At 43.4% G+C, this 22,532-nt stretch overlaps 1 protein-coding gene across 1 annotated transcript in view; it reads right to left on the reverse strand.

Moving 5' to 3' along the window:
- Nucleotides 1–4,021: 4,021 nt before the first annotated feature.
- The window catches only part of LOC124622526 (elongation factor-like GTPase 1), a 590,349-nt gene continuing 571,838 nt past the window's right edge, over nucleotides 4,022–22,532 (reverse strand). The window contains exons 19-20 of the mRNA XM_047148257.1: nucleotides 21,484–21,668; nucleotides 4,022–4,355 (exon numbers count right to left, since the gene is read on the reverse strand). Coding sequence (XP_047004213.1) covers nucleotides 4,167–4,355; nucleotides 21,484–21,668 — 374 coding nt within the window. The 3' untranslated portion in view covers nucleotides 4,022–4,166. The remainder of the gene's footprint in view (nucleotides 4,356–21,483; nucleotides 21,669–22,532) is intronic.

Raw genomic sequence — 22,532 nt, forward strand, 5'->3', positions numbered from 1 at the left:
GCAGCTCTTATCACTTGTGTTCCAGTCACCTTGACCGATATTAATCCTCCAATTTTTAAATTGGCATTTCGTGTCGATTGGTACTCCACTGATCTTTCGAACCTGGTTCTTGCTTTCCCACCTTACGCCAGTAAATAGCCACTCTGTATCTTATCTTAATGTCTGTTGAATAGATTCCGAGCACCACACAGAGTGATTCCGCTGAGGTGGTGCTGAAGGTGCTGAAAGTAAGCTACTCCTTTGTCCTCGTCTGACGAGGGTCCGTTTCGTTGATAGGCTCAGCCTGTGAGTCCATGTACTGGCGGCGAAGCTACGTACCGACTTGAAGAGAGCACAATGGTATGTCCGTGTAACTGACAAGGGTAGTTTTAATTGTTCTGAATTTAGTCTTGCCGGTTTGTGTAGTATTTCTTCTGCTTTGTTTGTGACGATGCGCATGTGTTCACGGAAATTTTGTTTTTCTTCTATATGTACGCCAAAATAGCATGTGGTGACTGATCGATTAGTGTTTGTGTCCCCTAATTTAACACTAGGGTTTCTCTGGAGAGGCCCTTTCAGTGAAGTGTATGTTGTTTTTTTGTTGGCTATCTTGAGTTCATTGTTCTGGCACCATTGTGTAATTGTTTTGAGTGTTCCATCTACTTTTTCTTCCAGCTGGGACCTATCGTTAGCAAACACTACGACCAAAAGGTCATCTGTATATGTGACAACTCCATCTATCGCTATTGTTCCCTCCAGTACTTGCAGGAGGTGTTTGATAGTGATGTCCCAGAAGATGTAACCACAGATCGACTCTTTGGGGCAGCCTTTTGTAATTCGTTTGATTACTTTTCGGCCGCCCATTTTCCATTCGACCATTCTGTTCTTTCAGTAGTCCAATAGACTGCCATATAGTGTTTCAGGTACCTCCAGTTGCCTGAGTTTCTTAAACACTAAGAGCCAACAAAGATTATCAAAGGGACCCATAATGTCGATCACAGCTGCCCTTGCATACTTAGCCTTCGTGTTGTTGACAAATTGTAACGCTTGGTTGATGGCATCATCAATCGACTTTCCCTCTCTGAATTGGAATTGGTGTTAGCTTAGGCCATGGAGAGCTCTGTGCCCCTGTAAATGCCTGCTACAGGAGCTTTTCCTGGACATTGGCAAGTGTTTCTATAAGACACATAGGCCTATATGATTTAGGATCTAATGGATCCCTGTCGGCTGCCTTCTTTATTACGACTGTCTTGGAGACCATCCAAACTGTAGGGCGTCATTTAGCAGAGTTGTAAGGAATGGGGTGATCTGTGGTTCAACTGTTTTAATACTTCTGAATGAATTCTGCCTGGTCCCTAGTCCAGGTGCTTTCTTGTTTTTGAGCTCTGAGATTGCTATCGCCCCCTCTTCTTATGCATAGGGACACGTGACCGTGGCGTTCAGTTCCTCTCACAGTGTTGTTTGTTGGTGTGTCAGTGTTGATGATATCATCAGGTAGGATCTTGTGCAGCAGGAATTGTGCTGTTTGTCTCCATATCTTTGTCATCGCACCGTGATACTGTCTTAGCGTTCCCAGATCTAATGGGCTCTTTATTTTTTCAGTAGTTATTTTGTATGGTTCCCCGTCATATGTTTGTCTGCATTTGCGATGCCACATGTCTGTTCCAGTGTTGTTTGCGTGTTCTGAACATTTCATTTTTGTGTTGGTTTTTAACGAGCTTATGTCCTTCCAGTCTTCTTTGTCTATCTCTGTCTGCTATTGGCCGTTGGTATAGTCATCTCGCTCTTCGGGATTCTTGTTTTAGTCTAGTCAGTTTATTTGTCCATGGTGTTAGCCTGCGTTTTGTGCTCAGTGTTTTTGGCATGGATGTATTTTGTGATGAGATCGGTAATCATGTGTGTCTTGAAGTCATGCTTCCGTTGATAGTTTCAAGGTTTCCATCTTGTACTATTCCCCTTAGTCTCTCCCATACAGCTTTATGCAATAGTAAGCGGCGGGTGTGAACTGTGTTGGATATGTTGTTTTGTCTTGTTAGTGTCAAAGTGATAGCGTTATGGTCGCTGACAGTAATGTGGTCTTGTACTTTCCAGTACGTTATGTGTTCTCTGGCAGCGTTATTTGTGTGTGTGATGTCTACATGACTTTTCGATCTGTCATGTCCACTGTATGTTGGTATGTTCCCTTCTATGTTAACTACGTGTAGTCATGTTTCCTGTATTAGTCGTTTATCATGCATCCTCCGTCGTCTGTTGTATTTGAATTCTGCAGGGTTGACCTGACATTTATGTCCGAGCATATGAATACCTTTTTACCTTGTGCATATTCGGCTATTAGTTTTGTATAATTTGCATATGGCGCTATGGAATGACTATATTGGGCATACAGTGAAGTCAATGATCCAATTATCTCCTTGGTATGAAAGCTCAATTGTTACCAAGTGTTCATCATATAATTCGGTTATTTTGACAATATTTACATGTTTATTTAATATAGAAACTGATGCCTTGCTGACTACCGGGCAAGGTTATCACAGTTGCCGGTAAGATTGTCAGGTTACCCTGGTTGGTGTATGGATCCTTTAGACACAGTATATCTATTTAGATCTTTCACTATTTTGGGGAGTTCTTCATTAACTTCCTTGCTCCTCTTTGCATTCAGTTGAAGAATATTCATTAGCGATGCCATGGGTGTTTAACGTATACGTGGCATTAGCTAACAGTTTGAGCATAGTTGAAGTATGCCTGTCCGTGTGCCCTGACATGGTAGGCATAAATGTTTCCATGTCAAATGGTTCTTCTCCTCGTGTACATACTTGCATCATTAAGTCCAACAACTGTTTGGGGTCGGTTAGTATGCTTTCCGTCGTAAGGGTGCTTCTGTCTGTTTGCCCCAATGAACAGTGAAGACGTCCCAGACAGCGGCAGGATACCCAACTGCCTGTCGCCCGCCATACGGTCCGACAAACACGAATGATCGTACAGGGTGCCATCTCATTTCACAGCAGGATTCATTTGGTTGTCATCTGCGGTACCCTTACAGCTCAGCGGTACGTCGACGATATTCTACGCCCTGTTTTGTTGCCCTTCATGGCAAGCCTTCTTTGACTTACGTTTCAGCGGGATAACGCCCGCCTACGCATGGCGAGAGTTTCTACTGCTTATCTTCGTGCTTACCACAGTTGAGAACGTTTGGACCATTATGGGCATGGCCTTCCAACCTTCTCGGGATCTTGACGACAAAACGCGCCAATTGGATAGAATTTTGCACGATATGCCTCAAGAGAAAATACAACAATTCTACGTGTGTATGCCGAATCGAATAACTGCTTGTATACGGACCAGAGGTGGAATAATATGTTACTTACATGCTCAATTTGTGAATCTCTTTCTCTTGAACACATCATACAATTTTATTTGAAATTGTGGACATTTGTTTGCCTGTACATGTACGGCATATGTACCGATTTCCGTCCCAGTCCGATAACTCTTTCGTGGTGCGTCGTTTGTGTTGTCTTAAGAGTTTATTGTCGGTGTGATTCATATCCAGGGAAGAGCACGATGAGCCGATAGGAGAAGACATCTCTAGAGGTCTGAATCGTCGACATAATCATGAGGCTAACGTCTCCAGATTGTACTGCAAGAGTTTACATGTGCGGTATTGGTACAAGACGTTACAATATTGAGTTCTGTTGTGAAATGCGAGTGCCCCCTTCGCTACTGGCGCTGCAGTAACTCTAAAAGGCATCACAAGAACTCTCAAATTCCAGTGGTGCTACAATGCTACACCCTAAAGGTGTAACGTCGTTTCAGAAAAGGAACGACTACAGCGAAGTGTTGCATTCTTGTGCAGATGAAGAGTCAGAGTCTGATGCTTATGCTACTCTGCAGTTCTCGTTGATGTGGTACTGGTAGCCAAGAATTTTGTATTTGACGATGTGCGTAAAGCACTGATATCGGTCAAGAGTAATAATTGCCGCTAGGACCGAAAAAGTTATTTTACTTACAACAATTGTTCTTGTCAAGGGGGAGAAATAAAAATCTATAAGCTGAGCAATATTTATTTAAAAGTTATTTTCTCGTACAAAAAGCTCATAAAAAAAGAAAACAACACATGTATGGTATAATACGTTTCCGGTGGCTGTTTTTAGCGCCGCGAGGCGATCACGTGCGGCTGTCAGTCCAGCCGCCTACTTGTTCTTGGAGAGCGTGCGCTGCTTCTCGGCGAACTCGACGATCTTACGCTCGACGGGCAGCCCCTTGCGGCGGCGCACGGCGTCCATGTACTGGCGGGCGCGGTTGCCCGAGTCCGCCTTCTCCCCGAAGTGCAGCAGCTCCTCCTCCGTGTTCGGCCGCCAGAACGGGTCTATGTCGATCACCTGCAACAGCCGCACAGACTTCAGTTTGCGGTACACGACAGCCAACTGTGCACTGCACACCAGGGCCGGCTATCACTGTAGCTGACTGTGTATGGAATACCTACTAGGATTTTTCAAAACAAGCGAATTTGTCCAGCCAGGAAAATATATTTCTATAAAGAGCTCCAAAATTCTCTTCTATAGGCCTCAAGAACTGCCCCAAACGAGTGGCAAAATTAAGACATTCAGATGTTCTTCTCGTCTGTATTTCGGAGCTTCCGTGACATCGTTCGAAGTCTAATCGCGGCCACGGGTACTATTCACACATTCGTACCTTTATCCGGCACTCGAGACAAATTACACGACGTATCTCTCCATATAATTAATCGGAAGCGTTTATTGGCGGGCCCGGAGTAATCCTCTGCCTGCTACGCTTAAGAATTAGCCTAATTAAGTCGCCAGTGCCGCTTTGACCTGAGAGACAGTTAAATTTCTCTATGCTCCAAAGTCAAAGATGAAGACCCCTGCACCACAAAAATACTCTCTGCAACACAGATGCCGCTAACAGTTCATACACCTACAACTGAATCAACTTCCATCCATATTCTCCGCAAAATCAAAATTAGTCAACGTCGAAAGGAAAACAATATAATTCATTGGCTTTAATTAAACGTCACTAAGTCTCTAGGTCGATCGTTACACACTACCTTCCAGCTAGCTATTTGGTTACGCAACATAATTTGAAGTCTATGCCTACTGCACAACAGATACAAAACAAATTCGCAGGCAAGTAGATGTTAATTGAAACACACTAGGCTACCAGGCGGTCATCCCTGAGGCCATCAATTTATTACCGCGGCAAAATATTATTACAGGAGCCCTGCCAAAAACTCTAGAAATTTTAGTCATCTGTTAAGATTATCAGTGGTACAAAAACTAGTTTCTACACACCTATGTGCGAAACTGGAACCTAAAGATAAAAAAAACAGCATGACAAAAGAGGAAACATAGAATTTCGACTTTAAGTGTTCTCTCATAACCAATGAATATTGTTATACACGGCGACTTTTCCATCGTGTACAAACTCTAGGTACTGATCGATGAGAGGATAGGGAACAAAAACGGTCTAATGAACTTACGTCCGGAAATGCATGGTTTCCATGCTAGAGACTATTTATTTAATCATACTTTGTACAGAGACTGCGGTCTAATACGCGCTGCACCATGTAGCCATAGTTACAGTATGCATGGCTTCTTACTAGAGGGTGATACTGTTCCTCTTACGTCATGCCCTAGTGTCCTATCCTGCCATAGCAATTGGCAATGTTGTGTCCGATTCACTTCTCTTGCTAGCCCACCTTGTAATGGATTAATAAAGCGTTGTACACAGTCGTTCCGTATTCGAAGCTTGCCGACATTGTGTTCACTTACAGAATGGCAAATGGTAATAGGCGGCGGGCAGCAAGGTTGTATAAGGAGTCTTACCCCCGCCGACAACAACTACAGCATTCAATGTTTGCAACGTGTTTCACCGTTTGTCTGAGACAGCGTCGTTTCAGGAAGCAGGAAATTGTGGACGACGTACCCGAAATGTTCGGAACCAGACTTGGAGGAAAATATAACACTGTGGAAGGCGAGCGCCGTGTCAGTATCAGGCAATAGGCCCGCCAGTATAGGGTAAGGCAGACGATCGTGTGGTATATTTTCTATGACCATTGTTACTGCCCTTATCACTTACAGCGTGTGTAGGGCTTATTAGCGACAGACTTTGCACATCGGAAGCAGTTTCGTCACTGGTTTCTTCACCAGGCAACTACGATTCCGGGATTTGTGTCATCCATCCTATTCACAGATGAGGCCATCTTTACGTGGAGTGGTATCTTCAACTCTAATAACAGTCATCTGTAGGATAGTATGCAGAAACCCCATGGATAGTGACAACGAATCATCAGTATTGGTGCAGCCGGAATGTGCGGATCGGGATAATTGACGACCGTATTTTGGGACCAGTCTTCCTTCCATGTCGCCTAACACGCCGGAACTATCGGCATTTCTTGCGGGTGACTTTGCCTCCCCTGCTGGATGAAGTGTCATTAATGATTCGAAGGGTTATGTGGCTGCTACATGATGGTGCTCCAGCCCACTTCGCCGTTAACGTCCGGACGCATCTCAATCGTGTCTTTCCTGTTCGACGGATCGGACGTGGGGGTCCAGTTGCATGGCCTGCTCATTTACCGGATCTCAACCTGTGAGATTTCTGGTTATGGGTTCATCTCAAAAGTATCTTGTATGCAGAGCCCATTCCAGATCAGGAGACACTGGAGCAGTGTATTCATGCTGTCTTTGACACTGATCAGATGCAGCCTGCCGATGTGAACGTGTGAGACAGAACATTCTACAGCGCGTACACGCATGCGTTGAGACACATGGAAACAATTTTCAACACATACTTTAACTGTGGCTGCGTGGCACAGCGCACATTATACCGCAGTCTCTGTGACAATGTATGATTGAATAAATGGTCTCTAGCATGGAATTCGACTCCCGGCCGAGTTGGGGATTTTCTCTGCCCGGGGACTGGGTGTCTGTGTTGTCCTCATCATTTGATCATCATCATTCGTGACAGTGGCTAGACTGCATTGTGAAAAACTTGGATAGCGTCAAAACTGGACTTCGTATGGGCGCTGATGACCGCGCAGTTGAGCACCCCACATCATCATCTAGTATGGAAACCATACCTGGACGTAAGTTCGTGAGATCTTTTTTGTTTCGTATCCTCTGATCGATCAATGCCTATAGTTTGTACACGGTTCAAAAAATCATCCTGTAATTCAGAAGGTGTATCGATGCTAAGTCACATAGCTATGGGTATTAGTGGCGTTGAAAAACGCCTAAAATCACAAAAAGTCTATAAGGACCCAAGAACACGCACTGTCCCTGCGGCTTCCGATACAGAACTTGGATTGGATTGGTTAACCTCATAACAGTAATTTAGCTCAGATTCCTTTGTCAGGAAGACGTTCTTCATGAATGCAAGAAAGTACAAGTCACATACAGAAAAAAAAACGGAATATAGGTTAGATATGTCGGCTACTCGGAGACACAGAAACAGATAATGTGTTGATGTAGTGTTTCTTGACTTTTGTTTCAGTATGATGTAAGTGCGTTCTACTGAAGAAATGTTCCTATAGGGGTGTATAAGCAGGTTTTCGACTGGTTCGAAAATTTGCTAACAGGCACAACTCAGTACGTTGTCGGAGACAGAGAGTTACTTGCAGACAGAAGCAATGTCTAGTATAGCCCACGAGAGTTTAATAGGATCGTTTCTGTTATCCATCAGTGTCTAAGCAGGTAATATTGCATGCAATCGTATCTATAAGGTAATTGTGTCCGGTAAAATCCCAGAAATATCCTTTTGATGTCGACAAAATATAAGCCTACTGGAACTATTGGCAACTTGCTCTCAATGAAGGCAAATGAAAAGTTGTAATTAAAAAAAAAAAACGTAAAAGCGTGACCTCCTCTGACCAAAGGATTAATGAGTTCCAGCTAGAGACACCCATACCATACATATGCTTGAGAGTAACAATTGAAGTAGTTATGCGCAGATGAAGAGGCTTGCATGAGATAGACTAGCGTGGGGAGCTGTTTCAGATTAGTCTTCAGACTGAAGACGACAACAGCAACAACAGTGCATAAACACACAAAACTGAGCGACTATGCAGGTTTATTTGTAGATACAGCAAATGGCAGACTACGATCCCACACTTGAAAACTGTTGTTAGTCTACAAAATATATTGTATACGAAATACAAATACATCTCAACCTGAGTTTCTCTCAAGCGTATGTGACCATGATCAGGACCAACTAACAGGGGAGACCGATCATCTACGACGAAGTGGGGTGCAAACAGTCACTGCCTCGTTTCACTGGAAGAGAGTGCAACAACAAATATCGAAAAAGATTAAATGACTGACCGAAATGCGCCATATATCTCGCGAGAAATTGATAAGATGGATTATTTATGAAAGAAACTACGAAATTCTTCAGCCTCCTACGTGCGTATCCTCTAACGAGCGTGCGCATAAATACGGTCAAATAACACCACGTGTACACTATCTGATCAAAAGTATCTGGGCACCTAATAGTGGGCATTAATATGGGGTGAGTCAACCCTTCGCCTCTGTTGACGGCTTGAACTCTTTTGAGGACACTTCCAGTGAGGTGTCTGAATGGCAGCCCACTATTCCTCAAGAGCCGAAACCAGAGAACGTACTGATGTTGGACGCTATGGTCTGGAGCGAAATCTAAGTTCTAACTTATCCCAAACGTGTTCTATTGGGTTCACGTCGGGACTCTGGGCAGACCAGACCATTTGCGGAACGTTGTCCACAAAACTTTGCCTCACAAATGTTGCTTTATGTCAGGGCGCACTGTCATAATGATTCAAACGTTCCTCACCATGACCCATTCCCCTGTTACTGCTCCTCTTGTAATAACACGATAATGTTCGTCTCTTTTTGTACACCTCTCGAGAGACCCAGCGATCGATTCCACATAACGCAGCAGTCTGCTGATACTTCTGACCAGGAGCATACGCGAGATGCTCCCCACGCTCTTCTCGTATATGGACCGGGAAGAAAGGTTAATATATGGCATATTCATTCGTTCCTTCATTTATACAGGGTGGAGAAAAATTGTGTCACGAAATTTTAACCCTGGATAGCTGATGCCAGTAGGAACCAAAATTACTAATGTTGTGTAGGTCGACAAAACAACATTTTTGTACTACGGAAATTTGCTGCCACGCGCTCCGATTGGCCGCGGGACAAACAAAAAGACCTATTAGACACGTGTGCGTATCACGTGACGGGGCGAGGGACGTTTTTATGAGTGAACCGCAGGCCGAGGTGGCCGAGCGGTTCTAGGCGCTACAGTCTGGAACCGCGCGACCGCTACGGTCACAGGTTCGAATCCTGCCTCAGGCATGGATGTGTGTGATGTCCTTAGGTTAGTTAGGTTTCATTAGTTCGAAGTTCTAGGGGACTGATGACCTTAGAAGTTAAGTCCCATAGTGCTCACAAGGGAACCTCCCCATAACACCCCCCTCAGATTTAGTTATAGGTTGGCACAGTGGATAGGCCTTGAAAAACTGAACACAGATCAATCGAGAAAACAGGAAGAAGTTGCGTGTAACTATGAAAAAATAAGCAAAATATACAAACTGAGTAGTCCACGTGCATGATAGGCAACATCAACGATAATCTGAGCTCAGCAGCTCCGTGGTCCCGCGGTTAGCGTGAGCAGCTGCGGAACGAGAGGTCCTTGGTTCAAGTCTTCCCTCGGGTGAAAACTTTAATTTTTTATTTCCAGTTTATGTGACTAACTCTTATGTTTTCATCACTTTTTTGGGAGTGATTATCACATCCACAAGAAAAACTAGATCGGGCAAGGTAGAAGAATCTTTTTACCCATTCGCCAAGTGTGCAAATTAGGTGGGTCGACAACATATTCCTGTCATGTGACGCACATGCCGTCACGAATGTCGTATAGAATATATCAGACGTGATTTCCTGTGGAGGAATCGGTTGACCTATGACCTTGCGATCAAATGTTTTCGTCTACTAATCACACGGTTTTACAGTGCGGTCGCAAAACACAGACACAAAACTTATTACAGTGAACAGAGACGTCAATGAACGAACGGACAGATCATAACTTTGCGAAAATAAAGAAAGTAAAATTTTTACTCGAGAGAAGGCTTGAACCGAGGACCTCTCGCTCCGCAGCTGCTCACGCTAACCACGGGACCACGGCGCTCCTGAGGTCACATTGTCTTTGATGTTGCCTATCTTGCACATGGACTACTCAGTTTGTATATTTTGCTTTATTTTTTTCATAGTTCCACGCAACTTCTTCCTGTTTTCTCGACTGATCTGTGTTCAGTTTTTCAAGGCCTATCCATTGTGCCAACTTATAACTAAATCTGAGGGGGGTGCGATGGGGAGGTTCCCTTGTCAGAGCAATTTGAACCATTTTTATGAGTGAACCGACAACCGTGGCGCTGCCTGTCAACCGACGAACGGCAACAGCGCAGTCCCACGGCCAATTGGAGCGTGTGGCGGCGAGTTTAAAAATTGTGCGTTGTCGAGCTACACAACATTAGTAGTTCTGGTTCCTACTGGCACCAGATATCCAGGGTTAAAATTTCGTGACACAATTTTTCTCCACCCAGTATATTGCGACCCACAGACTACAGCACTGAAAAGATTGATCACTGGTATGAAAAACGATAAATTCTACATCAATTTGCGGTGACAGCTACTTGAGACTACTTCTTTGAAGTACAGAAACAACAGATTGCAAGTGCGGTAATCTTCTCAAAATGATAATCACGGGCATTTGACTCCTGGATTACTTTAGGTAACTATATTTTTAAAGTATTTGATTAGCAATAGTTTCAAGTGGTTATCGCTATAGTTTACAGAATTAACCAGAAGTGTCTGTTTCTGTAAAGTGATTAACAATTTCACACGTTCCATATCCTCGGAGGTTCTCCTCCATTACGGGATTTAAGCATCAAGCAGCTACTCTGAAAGAAGCTAGTGCTTTTCCTGTTACACAATTTAGCAGCAGTTTTATACAATATTTCAAACAAAGCTTTTATACAGCTGCAGAACGCTATCGACTGTGTAAATACACTCTAGCGGGAAAAAAGCGCAACACGAAGAAAAAGTTGTGCGAAATAAGTGAATGTTGGTACGCGCTTTTCTACTTCTGAAAGATAATGATTAATAAAATGTCATGCTAGTCGCATAAGAGTGGCGTTAGTGGCTCCACTATGAGGACGGAAATCAGGTTTGCTTTAGTTAGTGGGCGTTAGTTACCTTTGAGACTGGACGTGGTAAATTATTGTTCTTCAAGAATGCCTTACCAGGCGACATCGATGCCATTATCAGCACGTCACTGAGTTTCAACAAGGTCGTGTGATAGGGCGACGAGAAGCTGGACGTTTCTTTTGTGATACTGCAGAAAGATTTGACAGGAAAGTAACCACTGAACACGACTGGCAGAAGCAGTGGTCACGAGAATGGACGGTAGCAAGAAGACCAGGCTCTGGATGGCCACGTGGCACTACCGCGAGGGAAGGTCATCGTGTTCGGTGTGTGACTCTGCCACATCGTACTGCATTTGCAGCAGCCGTTTGAGCATCGGTTGGCACCACAGTGACACAACGAACTGTTACAAATCGGTTACTTTAAGGACAGTTCCGAGTCAGACGCCCTCTAACTTACATTCCACTGACACAAAACTAGCGCTATTTGCGACTTCGGCGGTGTCAAGCGAGAGCTCATTGGAGGGTAGGGTAGAGGTCTGTTGTGTTTTCCGATGAAAGCTGGTTATGCCTCGGTGCGAGTGATGGCTGTGTGTTGGTTAGAAAGAGCCCAGTTGAGGGACTGCCACCAACCTATCTGACACACTGGATCTACACGTTGTGTCATGGTGTGGGGCGATTTCGTAGTGCAGCAGGAGCACTCTCGTGGTTATCTCACGCACCCAGACCGCAGAACTGTACGCCAGTCTGGCGATGCGACCTGTTGTGCTGCCATTCATGAACACATTCCATGGGATGTTTTGCAACTGGATAACGTTCGCTCACCTACCACTGTTGTAACCCAACGCGCTCAACAGAGTGTGCAGATGTTGCACTGACCTGCTTGATCACCAGATCTGTCTCCAATAGAGCAGATATGGGACATAATCGGACGAAAAGTCCAGTGTCATCCACAAACAGTATTAACCGTCCCTGTATTGACAGTCCAAGCGCAACAGGCATGGAACTCTATCTCATAAACTGACACCTGGCATCCGTCCGACACAATGCATGTATGCTTGCATTGAACATTCTGGGGATTACACCGATTATTAATGTACCAACATTTCACAATTCAATAGCTTATCTCGATCTGACATTTACCTTCTAACTTGCAATGTTAGTCACTTAAATACGGTACCTAGACAAATGTATTCCCGAAATTTCATTACTCGACATTAATTGAAGTGATTAATAAGGTGCTATTTTACTTTTGACTATTTCAAGATTTACAGATTCCAGCATTAGTATACTTCTGAACCCTGTACAGATATAAATAGTTTATACGGAAATTATTAACAATTCTAGAATTTTGGGGGTGAATTTCGCAATTCATCGCAAATTTGCTCTTATTATGAACCACAACTATCATTAGAAAGGAAATACATTCATACGCAAGCGTAAGAAACCCATGGTACCTGAAGAGGCTTCTGCAAAATGTTATGCTATCAACTTTAGATAATATTCTTACTGCCTGCTTCTGAAGAGAAGATACTTCTTTTTACCGTGGCTGAATTGACCCAAAGGTATGCTACAGGGCAGCATCGCAGTGACTACACAACACGGACGGCATTAGAGAGACGGAATGTTATGGTCGTTGGACAGTGAGATTAACAGGTGCCGTTTATGTCCTGCCAGTACCGCTGTTCCGTTAGGACGGCAATCGGCACACATCAAGTCTCCCAACATGGCGGGCACAGGCGTCGCGTAACCTGAATGCAAATATGGAGACCGTACTACTTGATTCGCTGTGGTCAGGCAAACATACAGAGTATTTCAGCTAAGGTGTTTTCCTCCTAACTTACAAAATAATAAGTTAAAAGAATATTCATTTAGACGGGTAAACGTAAGAAACGGTACTCTTTCTGCAGAATTATGAACATAGTTCATTTAGTTACGGTAACTACAAAAAGTATCCGTCCGACCATAGCGCACAGAATATAACAAGCTCAATCATAAAAATATAGCTTAGAAACGGACAATAACTATTTCCTTACAACGGTTAATATCTACATTTAGAAATAAAATTCTGTTTGGGTTCATATGTTGCTTAATTTGTGAAAAAATCCACATTATTTAAAATTATGTCCCACATGATGTCAAACGAATATTCGTCTAGTAAACAAAATACCAGGTATGGTGCCGCAGTGTCACATATACCTCTGCCTTTCCTTATGAAGTTATGTTTCATCCAAAAATGGTTCAAATGGCTCTGAGCACTATGGGACTTAACATCTATGGTCATCAGTCCCCTAGAACTTAGAACTACTTAAACCTAACTAACCTAAGGACAGCACACAACACCCAGCCATCACGAGGCAGAGAAAATCCCTGACCCCGCCGGGAATCGAACCCGGGAACCCGGGCGTGGGAAGCGAGAACGCTACCGCACGACCACGAGATGCGGGCTATATTTCATCCATTGCAGTGAATGTTCCCCCTCTGTTTTCAAAGCCTTTGAGTTATATTTCAGTAATATGGGTCGAAAGCGTCGCCAAACTACAAAGAAGATGGAGAAATCTGCTTCATCAGGTTGTTTCGAAAAGGAAAATAGTATCAAGAAATCGGAGAAATCATGGGCAGACATGGCACTACAGGGAAGACGCAGGCTTAATCGGAACACACCAATCACGAAGCGTTCTTCTTACAAGTCTACTCCAGATGGAAAAAAACAGCGAAAAATCCAAAACTAACCGTTTCAAAGCTTGCAACCGCACATAAAATGCTTACTGGAAAGTCTGTTTCAGCATGGTGTGTGATAAATATACGTTATAAAACTGGGTATAAAAGCTGAACACCAGTAAAATGCCGTCTCCGGCCATCCTGATTTAGGTTTTCCGTGATTTCCCTAAATCACTCCAGGCAAATGCCGGGATGGTTCCTCTGAAAGGGCACGGCCGACTTCCTTCCCCATCCTTCCCTAATCCGATGAGACCGATGACCACGCTGTCTGGTCTCCTTCCCCAAACAACCAACCAACCAACCAACCAACCAGTAAAATGGACAGAAGGAAGCCAGGATGTAAATCCGATGGAAGACGGTTGTATTTACTGACGAGAGTCGATATGAGCTGCTTAAGTCAAATGGGGGACTAACAGTGTGGAGAAAATATAATTTTTAAGTTGTAGAGAGAAATATAACAGCATCACTTAAACGTGGAGGAGTCTCAGAACTTTTCTAGGGGTTGCCTGAGTGCAAATGGTGTGGGGGATTTGTGTTTTATTTATGGAGTTATGGAGAACAAGGTTTACATAAACAGCCAAAAACACATCTACACAGAAGTGCTAAAAGCATGAGCTTTTTTTGGAGATTATATTTTCACATAAGATAATGATCCGAAACACACAGCTCTCCATGAACGGCTGTGACTGTTATTTAACACTCCCCGCTGGATGCCGACACCACCACGATACATTAATCCAACAGAGTATTTGTGGAACGTATGCGACAAAAATATGAGGAATCATCAGACACTCAAATGATCAAGTAACGCTTTACTAGAGGAATGAAATAAAATTACAGTGAAAACAACAAAATCTTTGGTGAAATCCATGTCAAGGACAAAGCAAGAAATTATAAACTGTAGAGGAGCGTCTATTAACTACTAACGATAACATTCTATGTACAGAGCGCCATATTCAGTATTGCAGACAAATGCTTATTTTGCATCGTACTTTGCGTATCTTTGCTTCTGAATGTTTGCTATGCTTATGTAAACATAAATCTGAGTTTCTTTATCACATTTTCCTTTCCACTGTATAATAAACAAGTGCAAGTCTCTGTTTTACTTCATTCTGACAATTTTGCAGTATCTATACATCCTTGAACATAAATTCATGTATCATACGAATACTTTTTGGAGTAACCGTATTTTCCAGAAAGGTAGAGGAACTAGTTATAATTTTTTTAAACTCAAAATTATGTTTTCGACCATTTATCTGGTGTATTTAAACCAACTGCGTACAAACCAATGTAAACCAAATTTCTATCAGTTTTGATAAGGTAGCTAGAGACGGCCAAAAGCGTCAGGAGTGGATGCAACATGTTGTACGTTACTGTCTGTGTTCAGATGTGTGTTCCGGTTGCAGCATGTTTATTGAAGTCAAGCGTCAAACGACTGTTAATTTTCCTGAATGCACAACTCAATGTGCCTTCTAAACAACCTGTGGACGAGATGTCAAGCAGCTGGTGTCAGGGAGCGACAAGCTTCTTCCGTGTCAGACCGAACCTCGTTTGTTTATGTACTTTGATCTGTCTTGTATACGGAAGAGTAAAGCAACAAAAAATGGTTCAAATGGCTCTGCGCACAATGGGACTTGACTTCTTAGGTCATCAGTCCCCTAGAACTTAGAACTACTTAAACCTAAGTAACCTAAGGACACCACACACATCCATGCCCGAGGCAGGATTCGAACCCGCGACCGTAGCGGTCGTGCGGTTCCAGACTGTAGTGCCTAGAACCGCTCGGCCGCTCCGGCCGGCAGTAAAGCTACAGTCTACAGTCTAACCGAATATCATTTCAAACAGCGGACCAAGGAAACTCATCCGCAAAAAATGCTAGGATTCGCAGAATTTTTGCCTATACATTTATTGACCAGTGTACAACTAAAGTCAATGGAGACTAGAAGTTGACCGTTATACACAGAGTGAAGTAAGAGGAAACCGTAACAAAAAAAAAAAAAAAAAAAATATCTGTGAAAGGCACATATTTTGCTTGCGTCTGAGCGGAAGATCGTACTATGGAATACCACGAAGGGAATCAGTGGACGATTCCAGCTAATCACAAGGATAAGCGTTAAATAAATACCATTATCTGGCGACCTAGCGAGAGAAGAGAGGGAGTTGGGCGACAGACTGGGAAGCACAGGTGTAACATGGGGAACTCGGTACGGAGAGGTGAAAAAGAAAATAGGCCGGTTCGAGAAGCGTGTTCTGTATGAAGATATTCAAATGAGAGGCGTACGGTTGCTAACTCCTTACTTCCAAAAACAGTAGCGCAGCGCGCACTCGGCAGATACGGTCGTGTGTGTGACGAGAGGTCAGTCACCGACCAGCGCTTGCCGAGCGGACCGAAGGGACAGCGTTTCCATTAAATATGTGAATTGAAGGTGGAGGGGGCAGCAAGGAAAGTAAAAGAAAGGAACTGATGATATCAACTGCATCGGGAGTTTATGTGGAATCAGCAGCGACGAGTGAAAATGCGTGTCACACCGAGACTTGAACCTGGGATCTCCTGCTAACCAGGCAGCTGTGTCACCGGCGGCACCACCCGGACGCAGTGTTCTACATCTACATCTACATACATACTCCGCAATCCACCATACGGTGCGTGGCGGAGGGTACCTCGTACCACAACTAGCATCTTCTCTCCCTGTTCCACTCTCAAACAGAACGGGGGAAAAATGACTGCCTATATGCCTCTGTACGAGCCCTAACCTCTCTTATCTTATATTTGTGGTCTTTCCGCGAAATGTAAGTTGGCGGCAGTAAAATTGTACTGCAGTCAGCCTCAAATGCAGGTTCTCTAAATTTCCTCAGTAGCGATTCACGAAAAGAACGCCTTCTTTCCTCTAGAGACTCCCACCCGAGTTCCTGAAGCATTTCCGTAACACTCTCGTGATGATCAAACCTACCAGTAACAAATCTAGCAGCCCGCCTCTGAATTGCTTCTGTGTCCTCCCTCAATCCGACCTGATAGGGATCCCAAACGCTCGAGCAGTACTCAAGAATAGGTCGTATTAGTGTTTTATAAACAGTCTCCTTTACAGATGAACCACATCTTCCCAAAATTCTACCAATTAACCGAAGACGACTATCCGCCTTCCCCACAACTGTCATTACATGCTTGTCCCACTTCATATCGCTCTGCAATGTTACGCCCAAATATTTAATTGACGTGACTGTGTCAAGCGCTACACTACTAATGGAGTATTCAAACATTACGGGATTCTTTTTCCTATTCATCTGCATTAATTTACATCTATCTTTATTTAGAGTTAGCTGCCATTCTTTACACCAATCACAAATCCTGTCCAAGTCATCTTGTATCCTCCTACAGTCACTCAACGATGACACCTTCCCGTACTCCATAGCATCATCAGCAAACAGCCGCACATTGCTGTCCACCCTATCCAAAACATTATTTACGTAGATAGAAAACAATAGCGGACCTACCACACTTCCGTGGGGCACTCCAGGTGATACCCTCACCTCCGATGAACACTCACCATCGAGGCCAACGTGCTGGGTTCTATTACTTAAGAAGTCTTCGAGCCACTCACATACTTGGGAACCAATCCCACATGCTCGTACCTTAGTTAGGAGTCTGCAGTGGGGCACCGAGACAAACGCTTTCCGGAAGTCAAGGAATATGGCATCCGTCTAATACCTTTCATCCATGGTTCGCAAGATATCATGTGAAAAAAGGGCGAGTTGCGTTTCGCAGGAGCGATGCTTTCTAAAGCCGTGCTGATGCATGGACAGCAACTTCTCTGTCTCAAGGAAATTCATTATTTTCCAACTGAGAATATGTTCAAGAATCCTGCAACAAACCGATGTCAAGGATATTGGTCTGTAATTTTGAGGATCCGTCCTTCTACCCTTCTTATATACAGGCGTCACCTGCGCTTTTTTTTTTTTTTTTTTTTTACCGCAAATGCGCGGACTACCATGTTCCCACGCACCGTCACCTTTCCGCAGTCCCCGTCCGCGTCCTCCACGCTCGCTAATTTTAGATTCCCACTCACGGCCAAACGTCAATATACGTCTGCACCGATGGCTGTGGCTCCGTTGCCCATAGAGGTGAGTCAATTACATGAATGCGTGGTGTCTGTTCTTTCCGACACGTCTGAAAGAACTCAGACGCCACGCATTCGCATAAACGTTTCCACAAGTGTATTACAGCGGTACACGGTGTGTTTGTAATTGCTGCTTCATAGGTGCACTATAACATAAAACTCACAAAAACTGCAGATGACAGACAGTTAGATGAAAAACATTATTTACTAGAAAGAAAACACTGGGAACCCACCGATTACAGTGAAATGTCGCTTAAATGTGTGTGTGTGATAGCAGTAAAGAAAACTGCGTGTGTTACCGAAAGTTTTTCTAAAACATATTTGTTTAAAATCAAACACGGACACAAAAAATGAGCTTGAGCCTTAAGATGGATATAAGTGGAAACTGTTTATAAGCAGCAGCCTCACACTGCCAGAGATCATGACATATTTTACATGCAAGACTACTCCAGTTCACGACTTTTAAATTCACTCGAGTTTAATCGACCGTAAAACGACCGTTGAGAAGGAAACACGTATCAGCATTTATAACAGTTTGAATTTCAATTAAGTCCGTGCATGACCTGGTCGACTGAATTAAATAAATCCCCAGCATTCTAATTGCTCTATACGTGTTTGTATTTCAGGAGATGCTCGATTTATTCATGCAGCACCACGGCCACTGGCGCCCAAAATTCAACGCAAATCATTCCAATCAACTTCTCATAATAAAAATAATCACACACTGAATGAGGAGTTCCCTTTGTAATTGCAAAATATTAACATTTAAGGCAATCACTTTCGTCTGGAGTGAAGGTATGCAAATGAATTTCGCAATCGCATCCCCAGCTCAACGCATTCAGAGAAATTTCTGTAAGCAAAGAGGGTAGAAGTGAGTTTTTCTGTCAATTCAGCCAATTTCTGGTGTCGCCTCGTTTTGTTAAGTGTGTGCCTACGTATCACTCTTTCTGGTACCTTGAGTAGTTTTTATTTGTTTCGAGCTGCATCTTGTGAGTCTCTGTAGGATAAAGAGTTGACAAAAGGGCCAAGGCTTAATGCAGTAAGCATGTTCGATTTGGTTATGGAGGAAAGTGTGAGAGATAAAAAATTGTAGAGGGAGACCAAGTTTTGACTACAGTATGCATGTTGAAGACGATGTAGCTTGTAGTAGTTACGCAGAAATGAGAAGGCTTGCGCACGATAAACTAATTTGGAAAGCTGCATGAAACCAGTCTTCGGCCTGAATACCACAACAACAACAACAAAAACTTAACGTTGGAACAAGAATAAGAGTGCACTGCATTTTGATGTAGCATGTCTCTCCAAAAAGTCATCAGGCACAATTTCTCCGGTGTTTCGGCAGATTTTTGCAACTTGCAGCTGGCGTTAGGCCAGACAAATCCTGCTCGTCACGTCTTTCATGAGGCGCCCGTTACGAAGAAGATTATTTTTAAAGTGGAATTTTAGGTGTCAATCCAACAGAGTGGTCCAAAATTAGTCTAGTGCGATATTCGTTTTATCGATATGTATTTACAAGGATTTAGTATGTTGTATTACCTAAACGAAACACTTTTCTAGCATTGTTTGCAAATTTTATTATTACTGTACGACCTAGATTTCGGGTTATAAGCCCATTTTCTAGTACAAACCGATCCCAAAGATGAGAACCAAGCATAAACATGTCACTTTTCAAATCTATGAGTTCTCGACTTAAACCATAAAAGTTATCTCTGTTAACAATTTTGACAAATTACAAATGGATTTATAAAATTCATTGGGGCATTCTTTGCAAAATTCATTGGTACAGCATTTACAATAATTATAAAGCACTGCGTGCATCCCAGCACAGTGCCAGTTAACAAGTTGACATTGAGTTGTACAGTGTTGTATTGCCTCATTTCTTACGAGTGCAAAATAACATTAGAGAGAGAGAAGGTGGTTGCGTCTATGGGCAAAAAGTTACATACACTGTACAGAATACACAAAGGAGAACTGTTGCAAAAATTTCGGGTTCGTTCAGGAGCACAGACCCATACCGGCGACAATTCACTATTCTGTGCCCTATGATATGGCCATCCGGGCGCGTCTGCAATGGTTTATCTCTGAAAAGCTCGTTGGCTCCCTACAATTCACGTCGTTTCACTTTAAAGCTCTATCACGAGCACAAACTCTTACATACTCCATTTCTCCATCGTAACTGAATTTCCCACTCCCTTGAAATGCCGCCAGGCATGGGTGTGTGTGTGTGTGTGTGTGTGTGTGTGTGTGTGTGTGTGTTTTTTGTCTTTCGCATAAGTTAGATTAAGTGGTGTCTAAGCTTAGGGACCGATGACCTCAGCGGTTTGGTTCCATAAGACCTTACCACAAATTTCCAACTTCCATGTCACTGAAGACCTGCGCATGCACACACAGACACAATCGCCAGCTGGAAAGGGGCGTTGTTCCTGACTCACCTTGTATATGTATCAGTATCTCTTCTGTTTTTAATTGGCGTTTGGAATGACAGCTCACAGCTATGTTTGAAGCTACGATCTCGTATGATAGACAAGGCAGTATCTTGTGGGAAAAACAGCGGACACAACTCCAGACAACAGCACATCTTTACTATGAAGTATACGTATTATAAAGTCCCCCTTTTCTCTAGCTGTATGTGAAAACTAAATTCAGGAGCTGCTGTAGGCTGCCGGCCGCAGTGGTCTAGCGGTTCAGGCGCTCAGTCCGGAACCGCACGACTGCTACGGTCGCAGGTTCGAATCCTGCCTCGGGCATGGATGTGTGTGATGTCCTTAGGTTAGTTAGGTTTAAGTAGTTCTAAGTTCTAGGGGACTGATGACCACAGATGTTAAATCCCATAGTGCTAAGAGCCATTTGAACCATTTTTTTGCTGTAGGCTTTTTGAAATGGTTTGGCTCTTGAGGGAGGTTTAGGTATACGTACACATATGACAAATTAAAGACTCTCACTGCACTTTTCTGGGTGTTTGTGAAGGGTAATTGTAGAATCAACTGTAGCTATTCTCAGGTACTACCGTAAGGATTCTCATACAATGAATGATTCACGTGAATGGTTTGTTTATATCATTACATATTATAAATAAGTTGTCCTCCCGTAGATACTTAGTACTACAAGTGCGTAGCTGCAGCGCGTCGCTAGTAACATATATTTTCAGACAAGAAATTTAATGTGATCGCATTCGTTAAGACACATGATCATCGTTAACAACAAATGCGCGGTACAGATGTGATACTGCTATCCGTGAAACAATCCGATGCCTAAATATTAAAAATCAATACAAAATGGATAAGAAGTTTACGACTATGGAGATGTCTACAATCCAGAATTGAGCCAAAGTTGAATTGCCATGAGGAACACGCAATGCCAGCTTGACTAATTTGACGAATTCTATGTAGCCATAAGGACAGCGTAATATGGAGGAAGTTGTGAACGGTGTGGCTAAACCCGGGCAGCGTGGTATGGTGTTGCGTCGTGTCGACTGACCTCCCAGTGGCTGAAGACGAGCTGCGGGCTGGCCAGCCCGGATGTCTGCTTGCGGATCTCGGCGGCAAAGTTGAAGCTCTCGACGACGGGCAGCACGGCTTCGATGGTGAAGGAGGCGGAGCCCTCCGTCATGTCACCGTGCAGCACGCGCCCCTGCCGCCGGCCCAGCACCGCGTACATCCTGCCTGTCGACACACAAACACCACCACGCGTCAGCTCCAGTGCCCTCTCCTCACACCCCACTATTCTGTCGCTTTCTTGGTGTACACTCAAATCAAACGCAGTTTATTTTTACCTCACAAAGCCCAGTGCGATAACTTCGTACACACACACACACACACACACACACACACACACACACATACACACACAATAGCAGATGCACTTCACAAAGATTCAAAACTCCCGTCCAGAGAACACTCAACTGTTCACCTGTCCGCTATCTTCTTTCTGTAGTCTGTAATGTGTGACAGTGCAAGTTACTTAGCGCAGCCTTCACAGTGAAGATAACGGGGAAACCAGAAAAAGTAAATGAAACGTATCGTAAACACACACACACACACACACACACACACACACACACACACACACTTCTTCCACATAGACTTAGCTAATGGGACGCATAACAATATCATCCCCAGCCATGAAATTTCTAAGTAAATAAGTGTTCTACATCAAGTTCTGTATGGTTACAGATGAAAAACTGGAAAACAAAACAACTGCAATAAGTAACATAAGAATGCAAGAAATCCACACCATGTGTAGCTAGATACGTATAAAAAACTTTGTATGCTTTTCAGATATGTAAACACTGTGTTAAAAACTCAAATTTGTGTGTGTATAAGTAGTAAACACCACTTTCCTGTTTTATAGAAAGATATTTTAAAAAATCAGCAAAACATCTCCGAAAAATAAAAATAAAAATTGTGTTTTGTTCAATGTGGACCCTCTCCAAAAACAAATCTAACTGTAAGCAAACAAGGACAGAAAAGCTTCAACTCCAAGATGAATACTAATATTAACAGCAAACTCTTCACAGATGATGAAGT

The sequence above is a fragment of the Schistocerca americana genome, chromosome 7 (genome assembly GCF_021461395.2).
Source record: "Schistocerca americana isolate TAMUIC-IGC-003095 chromosome 7, iqSchAmer2.1, whole genome shotgun sequence".
Lineage (NCBI taxonomy): Eukaryota > Metazoa > Arthropoda > Insecta > Orthoptera > Acrididae > Schistocerca > Schistocerca americana.